This window comes from Pseudophryne corroboree, chromosome 5 (genome assembly GCF_028390025.1).
Source record: "Pseudophryne corroboree isolate aPseCor3 chromosome 5, aPseCor3.hap2, whole genome shotgun sequence".
NCBI classification, from domain to species: Eukaryota; Metazoa; Chordata; class Amphibia; order Anura; family Myobatrachidae; genus Pseudophryne; species Pseudophryne corroboree.
This window is the reverse complement of record NC_086448.1, coordinates 363,559,228-363,576,096: the sequence shown is the minus strand read 5'-3', so window position 1 is coordinate 363,576,096 and position 16,869 is coordinate 363,559,228. Positions and strand designations below refer to the sequence as shown.

General features: G+C 47.9%; 1 protein-coding gene and 1 long non-coding RNA gene across 4 annotated transcripts in view; one reads left to right on the top strand and one right to left on the bottom strand.

Annotated features, from left to right (window-relative positions):
• Window positions 1-5,462, bottom strand: part of LOC134927755 (uncharacterized) — a 285,855-nt gene extending 280,393 nt beyond the window's left edge. For 2 of the 3 annotated variants that reach the window (XR_010177720.1, XR_010177721.1), the window contains exon 1: window positions 5,233-5,459. This is a non-coding gene — a long non-coding RNA (uncharacterized LOC134927755). Of the gene's footprint in view, window positions 1-5,232 lie in introns of all 3 variants that reach the window. The other variant, XR_010177722.1, reaches the window with a different exon arrangement.
• Window positions 1-16,869, top strand: part of SLC6A19 (solute carrier family 6 member 19) — a 572,970-nt gene that overhangs the window by 433,516 nt on the left and 122,585 nt on the right. Inside the window, exons 7-8 of the mRNA XM_063922661.1 lie at window positions 4,211-4,339; window positions 6,902-7,058. Coding sequence (XP_063778731.1) covers window positions 4,211-4,339; window positions 6,902-7,058 — 286 coding nt within the window. The remainder of the gene's footprint in view (window positions 1-4,210; window positions 4,340-6,901; window positions 7,059-16,869) is intronic.

The following is a 16,869-nucleotide window of genomic DNA, read 5'->3' as shown; positions in this document are numbered from 1 at the left end:
TGCTTACAGCCTAACACCATGCAGGACGTTTGGCATTTGCCAGAGAACACCAAGATTGGCAAATTCGCCACTGGCGCCCTGTGCTCTTCATAGATGAAAGCAGGTTCTCACTGAGCACATGTGACAGATGTGACAGAGTCTGGAGATGCCAAGGAGAACGTTCTGCTGCCTGCAACATCCTCCAGCATGACCGGTTTGGCAGTGGGTCAGTAATGGTGCGGGCTGGCATTTCTTTGGGGTGCCGCACAGCCCTCCATGTGCTCGCCAGAGGTAGCCTGACTGCCATTAGGTACAGAGATGAGATCCTCAGACTCCTTGTGAGACCATATGCTGGTGCAGTTGGCCCTGGGTTCCTCCTAATGCAAGACAATGCTAGACCTCATGTGGCTGGAGTGTGTCAGCAGTTCCTGCAAGACGAAAGAATTGATGCTATGGACTAGCCCGCCCGTTCCCCAGACCTGAATCCAATTGAGCACATCTGGGACATCATGTCTCACTCCATCCACCAACGTGGTGTTGCACCACAGACTGTCCAGGAGTTGCTTTACTCCAGGTCTGGGAGGAGATCCCTCAGGAGACCATCTGCCACCTCATCAGGAGCATGCCCAGGCGTTGTAGGGAGGTCATACAGGCACGTGGAGGCCACACACACTACTGAGCCTCATTTTGACTTGTTTTATGGACATTACATCAAAGTTGGATCAGCCTGTAGTCTGTTTTTCCACTTTAATTTTGTGGGTGACTCCAAATCCAGACCTCCATGGGTTAATAAATTTGATTTCCATTGATAATTTTTGTGTGATTTTGTTGTCAGCACATTCCACAATGTAAAGAACAAAGTTTTTAATAAGAATATTTCATTCATTCAGATCTAGGATGTGTTATTTTAGTGTTCCCTTTATTTTTTTGAGCAGTGTATATATGGGCATTATAGCATGGGCTTTCACTGGAATCAATCTTGTCCAATGCCCACAAGGCATGCGCATTATGTCCTTATTGGAAAAAAGGGGTGGAGGGGCACCAATTCTCTCTCTGGCACAGGGCACCAAAAAGTCTAGTTACGGCTCCGGGTGTATTCAAATTAAAAACAGAACTCACTCGAAACCTCGTTAGATATATTTAGGAACACAAATCTCATCCCTTTCACACAAAGAGTTTGTGTGATAAATGTGTATGTGGACAGATCAGTAGCTAACATATTAACAAAATGATTAGCATTGCACTTACTGTACTGTGACCCTCATTCATCTTCAGTAGCAGTTTTGCTAAAAGAGCAAAACTGCTACTGCTTACAATCACATGCTGGGGGCCGCCCAGCACATGGCAAGGCCGCTCAGCATGTGAAGTGGCGTCCATTGCAATTCAATTGCGATCGCATCACAGAATTCAACAAATAGTGGTAGCCCCCTGCATATACAGCAAGGCTGCTTATTCAGGCACGCCGCCACCATGTCTCTTATCACAGGAATCACAGGGCTGCCCAAAAAATGACCACAGGAAACCTGTGTTTCCTGCTCCCCTCCCCCCCAATGCCGCATCGCCGCCACCAAATGCCTGACCCCTGTCAATCACTTTGCGATCGTATCATTCTGGAATGCGTTCACACATTCTCAATGTGCACGCTAAATATGGCCGAAAAGTAGGCCTAATTCAGACCTGATCGCAGCAGCAAATTTGTTAGCTGATGGAAAAAACCAAGGGGGTAATTCAGACCTGATTGCTTGGCAGCGATTTTTGCAGTCCTGCGATCATATAGTTGTTGCCTACAGGGTGAGTGTATTTTTGCTGTGCAAGTGTCCAATCGCATACAGTATGTAGCAGTGCTGCACAAACTGATTTTGTGCAGTCTCTGCGCAGCCCTGGACTTACTCAACCGCTGCAATCACAACAGCCTGTTCAGGACAGGATTTTATGTCAGACACCCTCCCTGCAAACGCATGGACACACCTGCATTTTACCAGACACTCCCTGAAAATGGTCAGTTGACACCCACAAACGCACTTTTCCTGTCAATCTCCTAGCGACCGCCCGTGCAAATAAATCCTTCATACTAACCCGTCGCTTATGGCATACGCATGCGCAGTTCAGATCTGATCGCACGCTGTGCAAAAACACACAGCAGCGATCAGGTCTGAATTACCCCCCATGTGCACTGCTGGGGGAGGGGGGGGGGGGGGCGCAGATATAACATGTGCAGAGATAGATTTGGGTGGGGTGTGTCCAAACTGAAATCCAAATTGTAGTGTAAAAATATAGCAGCCAGTATTTACCCTGCACAGAAACAATATAACCCACCCAAATGTAACTCTCTCTGCACATGTTACTGTATATCTGCCCTACCTGCAGTGCACATGGTTTTGCCTATTAGCTAACAAATTTGCAGTTGCAATCAGGTCTGAATTAGGCCCAGTGTCCGTTTGGGATTTTTGCTATTTAGCAACTGAATCTGAATGAGGGCCTATGGGGGTCATTCCGACCCGATCGCACGCTGCATTTGTTCGCAGCAGTGCAATCGGGCAGTACTGTGCCGGCGCATGCCAGATGGCCGAAGGCCGTCATTGCCTAGCGATCGCCTCTGCCTGACTGACAGGCAGAGGCGGTCGCTGGGCGGGAGGGGGCTGGACGGTGGCGTTAAGCCGCCGTTTAGGGGGCGCGGTCCGTCCAAACGGTGGCGTTAAGCCGTTGATAAGGGGGCGCGGTCCGTCCAACGCAGGCGTGATCAAACCGTTGGGGGAGGGGCCCGTATTGGCTGTGTGATGTCACACGCTGTCGCTGCGACCCGGGCAGCAAAGAGGTTCTCCTGGCCAGCCGCAGGAGCTGCTCTGTGCTCTGGCCGGGAGGTACTCCTGAATTGCGAAAGCATCGCCGCTGTGAGTTGCTTTTGCATTTCTGCGGGGGGTAGCCCGCACTGACATGCAGGGCGGACTATCCCTGTTCTGGGTGTCCCCCCGCATGTCTGAGTGCCTGATCGTAGCTGTGCTAATATCCGATGGAATATCCAATGGCAACAGAGATAGTAAATCCTTAGTAAATCCTTAGATTCAGGTATGTGCTCAACCTGAGCGTATAGCCCACAATCAACCGCTGGCACTATGATGGTGCAGAATACCTGTCCTGGCGAGCACAGAGAGTGGCACTCGGTAACCGGATCAAGAAAACCGCAGGTAACAAAAGTATCAGTGCGTTTCGTCCCATACAAAACCAGGACTTTCTCAAGACCAGTCTTGAGAACACCCGGTTTTGTACGGGACGAAGCGCGTTGACGTCATCCCCTACAATTAAGTCTGGTCTTTGTAGGAGTGACGGACTGCAGCACAGACGCTTCCACTATGCGCAGTTGTCTCTACCCAGCTATCGGAGCATTACACTTTCCGCTCACCAGGACGGATATGAGTGACGGACTGCAACACTGACGCTTTTGTTACCCGCGGTTGTCTTGATCCGGTTACAGAGTGCCACTCTCTCCGCTCGCCAGGACAGGTATTCTGCACCATCAGTGCCAGCAGTTGATTGTGGGCTATACGCTTAGGTTGGGTACATACCTGAATCTCCGGATTGACTACCTCTGCTGCCATCGGCTATTCCCATTGGATCGGGTAATTACAATACAGAGCTCTATCCCCTGCACTGGGACGCCGGTGTCAGGCGGATGGAACCACACCAAGTTATACCGCGGGATCATATTATTGCAATATCTATTGTGTATCTATTGCCAAGTATTTGGAAACATATTTGTGGTGCTGTCGTTGCTATATAGCAGTTGGAACTTATCTGCTCTTTATTAAAAGAAACACATTGATGCTGCTAAGTGAACAGTGTGTGGAGACTCCAGTATTACCTGGCTGCGGTCTAACATCTTTATTTTCTGGACAGCACTATTGTTTAATACATTATATTATATTTAATAATTATGTTAATTGAGAAACTATTTGTTTCAAATAATATTTAAACAAATGTATCATTTTTAACTGAAATACAGTAAAGATTGTTGCTATTACTATAAGCAAGTTTCCCTGTGTATTAATTGAGTGAAACCAAACACAATTATACTATTTATATATTTATTACTATTAATGTCAGCACATTAAGTGCAGTCATTTATTTTTATTTTTTTGGTTTCATGTATGCAGTAAAACTAAAATGTCAGAAGATTGATTGATTGATTTACAAATTGACAGATGCTAATAAATGATACATTTTTATTTTACAGTAATAACTGTGAAAGAGATGCAGTCATAATCTCCATTATAAATGGCTGCACATCCATATATGCTGCCACCGTTATCTACTCTATCATTGGATTTCGTGCTACAGCCCAATTTGATGATTGTTTTGACAGGTAAGCACTATAATAAAAATAGTTGTTGTTTTTTTTACTTTGTCCCTCTTGTTCTCTCCTCTCTTCCTCTGATTGTTGCCTAGCCTCACTCATGATATCTCTCCCATATTGCACACTGCGGGACTCGGGAGCCGGAAGCTGTAGCTCAGGAGTGAGCTCCTGCCTCTGGCTGACGATGTGGGGATGGAGCCGGGCGCCCACTGGTAACAAAATCTCAGCGGGTGCCTGGCATCTTCCTGTGCGCCAGACATCTTCCTGGGTTAGGTGAGCCGGAGGAGGCCAAACTGGTTCCGTTTCCCAATGGAACTGACGGAACGCAGAACCTCCCTATTCCAGCTCACTTTAACCAATGGGCGTCTACAGTCTGATAGTCCCTGAGATCACCAATGTGCAGGGCACAGGTGCAGGCACACATCCGCCAGTCCACACTTGTCGCTCTATTCTCTACATGCACAGCAGCCTCACAGCGCCCACACGTTGATAATACCCCAGCATATAGCTTAGTGCTGTCAGTGATTGTGCACACCCAGGCGCACCCGTGTGCCACTCTCATTTCACCCCCGGAGACAGTGGATAGGAGCCAGACAGAAGCCAGGTTGACACACACACAGAGAGAGACAGAGACTGACACACACACACACACACACACACACACACACACACACACACACACACACACACACACACACACACACACTGTCACAGAGAGAGTGACAGAGACTGGCACAGAGAGAGAGACTGGCAAAGACAGAGAGACAGAGACTAGTACAGAGACAGTCTGGCATACACAAAGAGACAGAGACTGGCACACACACAGACTGACACACATACACAGAGAGAAAGAGACTGGCACAGACAGAGACAGATGAGAGGGGAGTCCCTGCTACACTCACCTACAATATCGAGAGGTGCAGAAAACCAGCAGGGCTATAACTGCAGAGCGGAGTACTGCTGTCACTTGACTTAGCACAGGCTGCCAGTCACTCTTCTGAAGTGCTATCCAGGGAGGGTGTCTGTAACAAGTGGAATAGAGGTGGGGCTATTGCAGTTGCTTCATAGGCTCTGTGCCTAACGATTCTCTCCATGGCTGCCCCTTTTCTTAGGTGGCCGGGCAGCAGCGGCAAGGACAGAGTATGAAGGGCTGGCTGGCAAAGGATAAAGATGTCATAACTTCATTTATATTATGTGCAGCGCAATGACTGGGACCGGACCAAACTATGTGATAGCAGTAACGTGGGGGGGAGGTGTATTATCTAAGTTGAGGTTGGCAGTAGCGATTACTTACACTGACACTTTACTATTAGGCGCACTGGTTTTTTACCCCTGAACCTCGGGGCCCTTTGAACCTCATGAACCGGTACTACTGTACCCTTTGTTCCCCCCTGTTGCCGGGTCTGAGTACCATCCAATCAGCTCCTGCCATGTTACAGACTGTGTTTGAAAATGAGAGAAGCTGATTGGTTGATACTTTATCTCTCCCCACTTTATCACTCTCCAAGGTCTAGTATATAGGTCCCTTAGCTCTCATCCTTCACTATCCTTATACTGTATTCAGTGCACTTCTACTCACAGTCAGTGACTCTTATCCTTTCTCTCCGCTGTTGCCTGGGTACTGAATGCTACTATTACTATCATTCATTTAGTTGTATCAATAACTTATTGTCTGATTTTTTTTTAACTGTTGCCTCTTTTTATATTGTACTGTTTGTTTATAACATTGTATTTCTCCATGTAAGGCGATGTGTACACTTAGTGGCAGTGTCACCATATAAATAAAATATAATTATAACATCTGAGCACTTTTGGAATCATCATTTATATAATGTTCTCATTTGTGTGTGAGGTAGGTGGATAGAACAAACTTTAACCTATGGGAAAATCAGAATGTGCACAGCTGCACAAAGTAATCATGGGACATTAACCCCCTTATATTGGGTAAGGCAGTAACCCAGTGTATGACTGGGGCATGAAGGGCCCACCAGGGGATGCAGTGATAGGGGTCATTGCTTAAGGGTTGGGCAGCTATCAGAGACCATGTAATTGGCCCTATAATAGAGTAGCAATGTATATTATAAGTGCGCAGTCTGTACCCTGACATTAAAGAAAATAGTGAGAGCCTCAGGCAGTGGGGCTCACTGGAGGTTCTCTGTACCCCTGTGGGTCAGTACAACCTGGTCTGTTTGTGTGATTATGTTAGTGAGGATGGGGCAGCAATGGAGACAATCATAAGGCCACACACTGAAAATATGATAGTGGAAAGGCCCGAGTAATATGGTAAAACAGCAGTGATGTGAGGCTCCCATTAAACTGATTCAGTAACATGTGGAAACAAATGCACATGTACACGTAACATTGTAGTCACAACACACATGTATATGTAAAATTGTGGAATTAAAAACATGTATAAGACTTCTGGTCTTAAAAAAAAATGTGCCATAAACAATTAATACAATACAATACAGGGCATATGAAACCTGCACAACATGTGATTTTACCTTTCAGCAGAACACCTACGATTTTATATAAATTACTTTAGTTTAAAGATGCTCATTTCTGTTTCAGAAACATTCTAACATTGACAAACACATTTGATTGGCCAGAGGGAAATATAACACAGGAGAACTATGATGACATGGTCAGTTATTTTAATCAAACACAGCAGAGCGTGTTCGAAACTCTTTCACTTCCAAAATGTGATTTAGATACCATTCTATCTCAGGTAAGATTTTCTTTGCTTTTATACCATTTCCAACTGACGTACAGCCGGTTGTTACTTCAAGACGAAAAATCAATATTGGCTATCTACAAAAGCCACGCACTGCCCTGCTAAGGAACTGGCCACTAGGACTTTAAATGGTCCTGGAGAGTTGGTGGAGGTTAGGCAGAGCTACTCTGACATGGTGCCTTGTCACTACCAGTGGTGCAACTACGGTTGATGATGTTCTGACCAAATAAAATAAATGTTGCCCCTTGAAATCTTTAGAATTCTGGCTGTATACTGTAGCTGTATAGTTATATTGGTATAGAAATGCACATTGACAACACAAATAGGGGAAGTGCAAGGGGTAGCACCTTGATATAATTGGGATGTATACCATGTGCACACATAAACACAATGGGGATAATTCAGATCTGATAGCTAGGCAGCGATTTTTGCAGTCCTGCGATAGTCGCTGCTTACAGGGGGAGTGTATTTTCACTCTGCTTGTGCAAGTGTGCGAACGCATGTATAGCAGAGCTGCACACACTGATATTGTGCAGTCTCTGCACAGCCCAGGACTTACTCAGCCGCTGTGATCGCTTCAGGCTGCTCAGGAACGGATTTGACGTCAGACACCCCAGGGCCAGTGCAAGGTCTCTATGCACCCTAGGCAAATGTCCAGCCTAGCGCCCCCTAACCTGCAAACCCCCCACCTTTCGGCAGGGAGATGCAGGTGGCCACTAGGTGGACTAGGGTATATTGCATTTTCTCTATCGTCCTAGTGGATGCTGGGGTTCCTGAAAGGACCATGGGGGATAGCGGCTCCGCAGGAGACAGGGCACAAAAAGTAAAGCTTTATGATCAGGTGGTGTGTACTGGCTCCTCCCCCTATGACCCTCCTCCAAGCCTTAGTTAGATTTTTGTGCCCGGCCGAGAAGGGTGCAATCTAGGTGGCTCTCCTAAAGAGCTGCTTAGAAAAGTTTAGCTTAGGTTTTTTATTTTACAGTGAGTCCTGCTGGCAACAGGATCACTGCAACGAGGGACTTAGGGGAGAAGAAGTGAACTCACCTGCGTGCAGGATGGATTGGCTTCTTGGCTACTGGACATTAGCTCCAGAGGGACGATCACAGGTACAGCCTGGATGGTCACCGGAGCCTCGCCGCCGGCCCCCTTGCAGATGCTGAAACGAGAAGAGGTCCAGAATCGGCGGCAGAAGACTCCTCAGTCTTCTTAAGGTAGCGCACAGCACTGCAGCTGTGCGCCATTTTCCTCTCAGCACACTTCACACGGCAGTCACTGAGGGTGCAGGGCGCTGGGAGGGGGTCGCCCTGGGAGGCAAATGAAAACCTTTTTTGGCTAAAAATACCTCACATATAGCCTCCGGGGGCTATATGGAGATATTTAACCCCTGCCAGAATCCACTAAAGAGCGTGAGACGAGCCCGCCGAAAAAGGGGCGGGGCCTATCTCCTCAGCACACAGCGCCATTTTCCTCACACAGCTCCGCTGGTCAGGAAGGCTCCCAGGCTCTCCCCTGCACTGCACTACAGAAACAGGGTAAAACAAGAGAGGGGGGGCAAAATTGTGGCAAAACTATATTATTAAAGCAGCTATACAGGGAGCACTTATTATAAGGCTATCCCTGTCATATATAGCGCTTTTGGTGTGTGCTGGCAAACTCTCCCTCTGTCTCCCCAAAGGGCTAGTGGGGTCCTGTCTTCGTTAAGAGCATTCCCTGTGTGTCTGCTGTGTGTCGGTACGTGTGTGTCGACATGTATGAGGACGATATTGGTGTGGAGGCGGAGCAATTGCCAAATATGGGGATGTCACCTCCTAGGGGGTCGACACCAGAATGGATGCCTTTATTTATGGAATTACGGGATAGTGTCAACACGCTAAAGCAGTCGTTTGACGACATGAGACGGCCGGACAATCAATTAGTGCCTGTCCAGGCGCCTCAAACACCGTCAGGGGCTGTAAAACGCCCTTTGCCTCAGTCGGTCGACACAGACCCAGACACAGGCACTGATTCCAGTGGCGACGGTGACGAATCAACCGTATTTTCTAGTAGGGCCACACGTTATATGATTTTGGCAATGAAGGAGGCGTTACATATTGCTGATACTACAGGTACCACAAAACAGGGTATCATGTGGGGTGTGAAAAAACTACCTATAGTTTTTCCTGAATCAGATGAATTAAATGAGGTGTGTGATGAAGCGTGGGTTGCCCCCGATAAAAAAATGCTAATTTCAAAGAAGTTATTGGCTTTATACCCTTTCCCGCCAGAGGTTAGGGCGCGCTGGGAAACACCTCCTAGGGTGGACAAGGCGCTCACACGCTTATCAAAACAAGTGGCGTTACCCTCTCCTGAGACGGCCGCACTTAAAGATCCAGCAGATAGGAGGATGGAAAATATCCAAAAAAGTATATACACACATACAGGTGTTATACTACGACCAGCTATAGCGACAGCCTGGATGTGCAGTGCTGGGGTAGCTTGGTCAGAGTCCCTGATTGAAAATATTGATACCCTGGATAGGGACAATGTTTTACTGTCTTTAGAGCAAATAAAGGATGCATTTCTTTATATGCGTGATGCACAGAGGGATATCTGCACACTGGCATCACGGGTAAGTGCTGTGTCCATTTCGGCCAGAAGAAGTTTATGGACGCGACAGTGGTCAGGCGATGCGGACTCAAAACGGCATATGGAAGTTTTGCCGTATAAAGGGGAGGAGTTATTTGGTGTCGGTCTATCGGATTTGGTGGCCACGGCTACAGCCGGGAAATCCACCTTTTTACCTCAAGTCACTCCCCAACAGAAAAAGACACCGACTTTTCAAACGCAGCCCTTTCGTTCCTTTAAAAACAAGAGAGCAAAGGGATATTCATATCTGCCACGAGGCAGAGGAAGGGGGAAGAGACAGCAACAGGCAGCTCCTTCCCAGGAACAGAAGCCCTCCCCCGCTTCTACAAAAGCCTCAGCATGACGCTGGGGCTTCTCAAGCGGACTCGGGGGCGGTGGGGGGTCGTCTCAAGAATTTCAGCGCGCAGTGGGCTCACTCGCAGGTAGATCCCTGGATCCTGCAGATAATATCTCAGGGGTACAGGTTGGAACTAGAGACGGATCCACCTCGCTGTTTCCTGAAGTCTGCTTTACCAACGTCCCCCTCCGACAGGGTGACGGTCTTGGAAGCCATTCACAAGCTGTACTCTCAGCAGGTGATAGTCAAGGTACCCCTTTTACAACAAGGAAAGGGGTATTATTCCACTCTATTTGTGGTACCGAAGCCGGATGGCTCGGTAAGACCTATTCTAAATCTGAAATCCTTGAACCTGTACATAAAGAAGTTCAAGTTCAAGATGGAGTCACTCAGAGCAGTGATAGCGAACCTGGAAGAAGGGGACTTTATGGTATCCTTGGACATCAAGGATGCGTATCTCCACGTTCCAATTTACCCCTCACACCAGGGGTACCTCAGGTTCGTCGTACAGAACTGTCACTATCAGTTTCAGACGCTGCCGTTCGGATTGTCCACGGCACCTCGGGTCTTTACCAAGGTAATGGCCGAGATGATGATTCTTCTTCGAAGAAAAGGCGTATTAATTATCCCATACTTGGACGATCTCCTAATAAGGGCAAGGTCCAGAGAACAGCTAGAGATGGGATTAGCACTGTCTCAAGAAGTGCTAAAACAGCACGGGTGGATTCTGAATATTCCAAAATCCCAGTTAATTCCGACAACACATCTGCTGTTCCTAGGGATGATTCTGGACACGGTTCAGAAAAAGGTTTTTCTCCCGGAGGAAAAAGCCAAGGAGTTATCCGAGCTTGTCAGGAACCTCCTAAAACCAGGAAAGGTGTCTGTACATCAATGCACAAGAGTCCTGGGAAAAATGGTGGCTTCTTACGAAGCAATTCCATTCGGCAGATTCCACGCAAGAATTTTCCAGAGGGATCTGTTGGACAAATGGTCAGGGTCGCATCTTCAGATGCACCAGCGGATAACCCTGTCTCCAAGGACAAGGGTATCTCTTCTGTGGTGGTTGCAGAGTGCTCATCTATTGGAGGGCCGCAGATTCGGCATACAGGATTGGATCCTGGTGACCACGGACGCCAGCCTGAGAGGCTGGGGAGCAGTCACACAAGGAAGAAACTTCCAGGGCGTGTGGTCGAGCCTGGAAACGTCTCTTCACATAAACATTCTGGAACTAAGAGCAATCTACAATGCTCTAAGCCAGGCAGAACCTCTGCTTCAAGGAAAACCGGTGTTGATCCAGTCGGACAACATCACGGCAGTCGCCCATGTGAACAGACAGGGCGGCACAAGAAGCAGGAGTGCAATGGCAGAAGCTGCAAGGATTCTTCGCTGGGCAGAGAATCATGTGATAGCACTGTCAGCAGTGTTCATCCCGGGAGTGTACAACTGGGAAGCAGCCTTCCTCAGCAGACACGACCTTCACCCGGGAGAGTGGGGACTTCATCCAGAAGTTTTCCACATGCTGGTAACCCGTTGGGAAAGACCAATGGTGGACATAATGGCGTCTCGCCTCAACAAAAAACTGGACAGGTATTGCGCCAGGTCAAGAGATCCGCAGGCAATAGCTGTGGACGCGCTGGTAACGCCTTGGGTGTACCAGTCGGTGTATGTGTTTCCTCCTCTGCCTCTCATACCAAAAGTATTGAGAATTATACGGCAAAGAGGCGTAAGAACGATACTAGTGGTTCCGGATTGGCCAAGAAGGACTTGGTACCCGGAACTTCAAGAGATGATCACGGAAGATCCGTGGCCTCTACCTCTGAGAAGGGACTTGCTTCAGCAGGGTCCCTGTCTGTTTCAAGACTTACCGCGGCTGCGTTTGACGGCATGGCGGTTGAACGCCGGATCCTAAAGGAAAAAGGCATGCCGGAAGAAGTCATTCCTACTTTGATTAAAGCAAGGAAGGAAGTAACCGCGCAACATTATCACCGCATTTGGCGAAAATATGTTGCGTGGTGCGAGGATCGGAGTGCTCCGACGGAGGAATTTCAACTGGGTCGATTCCTACATTTCCTGCAATCAGGATTGTCTATGGGTCTCAAATTGGGATCTATTAAGGTTCAAATTTCGGCCCTGTCGATTTTCTTCCAAAAAGAATTGGCTTCAGTTCCTGAAGTCCAGACTTTTGTTAAGGGAGTGCTGCATATACAGCCCCCTGTGGTGCCTCCAGTGGCACCGTGGGATCTCAATGTTGTTTTGGACTTTCTCAAATCTCATTGGTTTGAACCACTAAAAACTGTGGATTTGAAATATCTCACATGGAAAGTGACCATGCTACTAGCCCTGGCTTCGGCCAGGAGAGTGTCAGAACTGGCAGCTTTATCTTACAAAAGCCCATATCTGATTTTCCATTCGGACAGGGCAGAACTGCGGACTCGTCCGCATTTTCTCCCTAAGGTGGTGTCAGCATTTCATCTGAACCAACCTATTGTAGTGCCTGCGGCTACAAGCGACTTGGAGGACTCCAAGTTGTTGGACGTTGTCAGAGCTTTAAAAATATACATTTCAAGGACAGCTGGAGTCAGGAAATCTGACTCGCTGTTTATACTATATGCTCCCAACAAGTTGGGCGCTCCTGCGTCTAAGCAGACTATTGCTCGCTGGATTTGTAGTACGATTCAGCTTGCACATTCTGTGGCAGGCCTGCCACAGCCAAAATCGGTAAAAGCCCACTCCACAAGGAAGGTGGGTTCTTCTTGGGCGGCTGCCCGAGGGGTCTCGGCATTACAACTCTGCCGAGCGGCTACGTGGTCGGGGGAGAACACGTTTGTAAAATTCTACAAATTTGATACCCTGGCTAAGGAGGACCTGGAGTTCTCTCATTCGGTGCTGCAGAGTCATCCGCACTCTCCCGCCCGTTTGGGAGCTTTGGTATAATCCCCATGGTCCTTTCAGGAACCCCAGCATCCACTAGGACGATAGAGAAAATAAGAATTTACTTACCGATAATTCTATTTCTCGGAGTCCGTAGTGGATGCTGGGCGCCCATCCCAAGTGCGGATTATCTGCATTACTTGTACATAGTTACAAAAATCGGGTTATTATTGTTGTGAGCCATCTTTTCAGAGGCTCCGCTGTTATCATACTGTTAACTGGGTTTAGATCACAGGTTGTACGGTGTGATTGGTGTGGCTGGTATGAGTCTTACCCGGGATTCATAAATCCTTCCTTATTGTGTACGCTCGTCCGGGCACAGTACCTAACTGAGGCTTGGAGGAGGGTCATAGGGGGAGGAGCCAGTACACACCACCTGATCATAAAGCTTTACTTTTTGTGCCCTGTCTCCTGCGGAGCCGCTATCCCCCATGGTCCTTTCAGGAACCCCAGCATCCACTACGGACTCCGAGAAATAGAATTATCGGTAAGTAAATTCTTATTATTATACATATACAGAAAGAAGAAACAACACTCATGGACTTTTAAAGTGAAAAAGTATATTTTCGGGACTTTGTTCACAAGATACAGTACTTTTACTTTCAAATCCTTGAGTGATGACTGTTCTTTCTGCCTATGTATACATGCTAGCTGGCATGTTGGCAATTGTATAGGACACTGAGGCCAATTTACATTTTTTTTTGCTGAGTGCTGGAATAATTATCTATCCTATCTATCTATCTATCTATCTATCTATCTATCTATCTATCTATCTATCTATCTATCTATCTATCTATCTATCTATCCTGTATACACTGCATCTGTATATGGGGTCTGGTGGGATATTTAATTGTATGTGTATACATACATACAGTATTATATACATATATTTGTATGGTCCTTATTGTGTTCCATCTCCCCATCTGTAAGTTAATTACTGACCCCCCCTCCTCCATATGTACTGTATTGTACCCCGGTCCCTGTTTCCCTATTATTCTGTTTACAAGTGACATATATAAACCACCCACCAGGCAGTAAGATGTGTACTGTATGTGGTCCTGTAGAAATCCCCATGGGTTACTTACTCAATAGTTGTTTCCCCCCATAATTGGTATGGCTCCTCTTACATCCGGCAGCAGCATTACAGCGATGCTGCAGGTGCAGACATGTAGTCAGGTGCTGCTTGCTGCTAGAGTGTCGGAATCAGGACTATGAGGATCGGCCGTGGGGAGCCATAGTTACATCCGCATCCTATGTGCCTTCATATGACATGATGTTACACAGCCTGATAGCGACGGCTGCACCTGATTACACCCGAAGCAGCAGCCTGCGCAGTGTAAGGAGGAGGCTGCACACAGAGTCATCCTTCAGTTTTCTCTAACGTCCTAAGTGGATGCTGGTGACTCCGTAAGGACCATGGGGAATAGCGGCTCCGCAGGAGACTGGGCACATCTAAAGAAAGCTTTAGGACTATCTGGTGTGCACTGGCTCCTCCCCCTATGACCCTCCTCCAAGCCCCAGTTAGATCTCTGTGCCCGAACGAGAAGGGTGCACACTAGGGGCTCTCCTGAGCTTCTTAGTGAAAGTTTTAGATTAGGTTTTTTATTTTCAGTGAGACCTGCTGGCAACAGGCTCACTGCATCGAGGGACTAAGGGGAGAAGAAGCGAACTCACCTGCGTGCAGAGTGGATTGGGCTTCTTAGGCTACTGGACATTAGCTCCAGAGGGACGATCACAGGCCCAGCTTGGATGGGTCCCAGAGCCGCGCCGCCGGCCCCCTTACAGAGCCAGAAGGCAGAAGAGGTCCGGAAAATCGGCGGCAGAAGACGTCCTGTCTTCAACAAGGACGTCTTGTTGAAGACAGCGCCATTGCTCTCAGCACACTTCACACTTCGGTCACTGAGGGTGCAGGGCGCTGGGGGGGGCGCCCTGAGACGCAATAAAAACACCTTGGATGGCAAAAAATGCATCACATATAGCTCCTGGGCTATATGGATGCATTTAACCCCTGCCAGAATCCATAAAAAAGCAGGAGAAAAGTCTGCGAAAAAGGGGCGGAGCCTATCTCCTCAGCACACTGGCGCCATTTTCCCTCACAGCTCCGTTGGAGGGAAGCTCCCTGTCTCTCCCCTGCAGTCACTACACTACAGAAAGGGTTTAAAAAAAAGAGAGGGGGGCACTAATTAGGCGCAGTATTAACTATACAGCAGCTATAAGGGGAAAAACACTTATATAAGGTTATCCCTGTATATATATATAGCGCTCTGGTGTGTGCTGGCAAACTCTCCCTCTGTCTCCCCAAAGGGCTAGTGGGGTCCTGTCCTCTATCAGAGCATTCCCTGTGTGTGTGCTGTATGTCGGTACTTTTGTGTCGACATGTATGAGGAGAAAAATGATGTGGAGATGGAGCAGATTGCCTGTAATAGTGATGTCACCCCCTAGGGGGTCGACACCTGAGTGGATGAACTGTTGGAAGGAATTACGTGACAGTGTCAGCTCTGTATAAAAGACAGTGGTTGACATGAGACAGCCGGCTACTCAGCTTGTGCCTGTCCAGACGTCTCATAGGCCGTCAGGGGCTCTAAAGCGCCCGTTACCTCAGATGGCAGATATAGACGCCGACACGGATACTGACTCCAGTGTCGACGGTGAAGAGACGAATGTGACTTCCAGTAGGGCCACACGTTACATGATTGAGGCAATGAAAAATGTTTTACACATTTCTGATAATACGAGTACCACCAAAAAAGGGGTATTATGTTCGGTGAGGAAAAACTACCTGTAGTTTTCCTGAATCTGAGAAATTAAATGAGGTGTGTGATGATGCGTGGGTTTCCCCCGATAACAACGGATAATTTCTAAAATGTTATTGGCATTATATCCTTTCCCGCCAGAGGTTAGGGTGCGTTGGGAAACACCCCCTAGGGGGGATAAAGCGCTCACACGCTTGTAAGGGCTCTACCTTCGCCTGAGATGGCCGCCCTTAAGGATCCTGCTGATAGAAAGCAGGAGGGTATCCTAAAAGGTATTTACACACATACTGGTGTTATACTGCGACCAGCAATCGCCTCAGCCTGGATGTGCAGTGCTGGGTTGGCGTGGTCGGATTCCCTGACTGAAAATATTGATACCCTAGATAGGGACAGTATATTTTTGCCTATAGAGCATTTAAAAGATGCATTTTTATATATGCGTGATGCACAGCGGAATATTTGCCGACTGGCATCAAGTCTAAGCGCGTTGTCCATTTCTACCAGTAGAGGGTTATGGACACGTCAGTGGTCAGGTGATGCGTATTCCAAACGGCATTTGGAAGTATTGCTTTATTAAGGGAGGAGTTATTTGGGGTCGGTCTTTCAGACCTGGTGGCCACGGCAACAGCTGGGAATTCCACGTTTGTACCCCAGGTCGCCTCTCAACATGAGAAGACGCCGTATTATCAGGCGCAGTCTTTTCGTGGACAAGCGGGCAAAAGGTTCCTCATTTCTGCCCCGTGACAGAGGGAGAGGAAAAAGGCTGCAGAAATCAGCCAGTTCCCAGGAACAGAAACCCTCTCCCGCCTCTGCCAAGCCCTCAGTATACGCTGGGGCTTTACAAGCAGAATCAGGCACGGTGGGGGGCCCGTCTCAATGAATTTCAGTGCGCAGTGGGCTCACTCGCAAGTAGACCCCTGGATCCTTCAGGTGATATCTCAGGGGTACAAATTAGAATTCGAGACGTCTCCCCCTCGCCGTTTCCTAAAGTCGGCTTTACCGATGTCTCCTTCTGACAGGGAGACAGTTTTGGAAGCCATTCACAAGCTGTATTCCCAGCAGGTGATAATCAAGATACCCCTCCTGCAACAGGGAACGGGGTATTATTCCACACTGTTGTGGTACCGAAGCCGGACGGCTCGGTGAGACCGAATCTAAA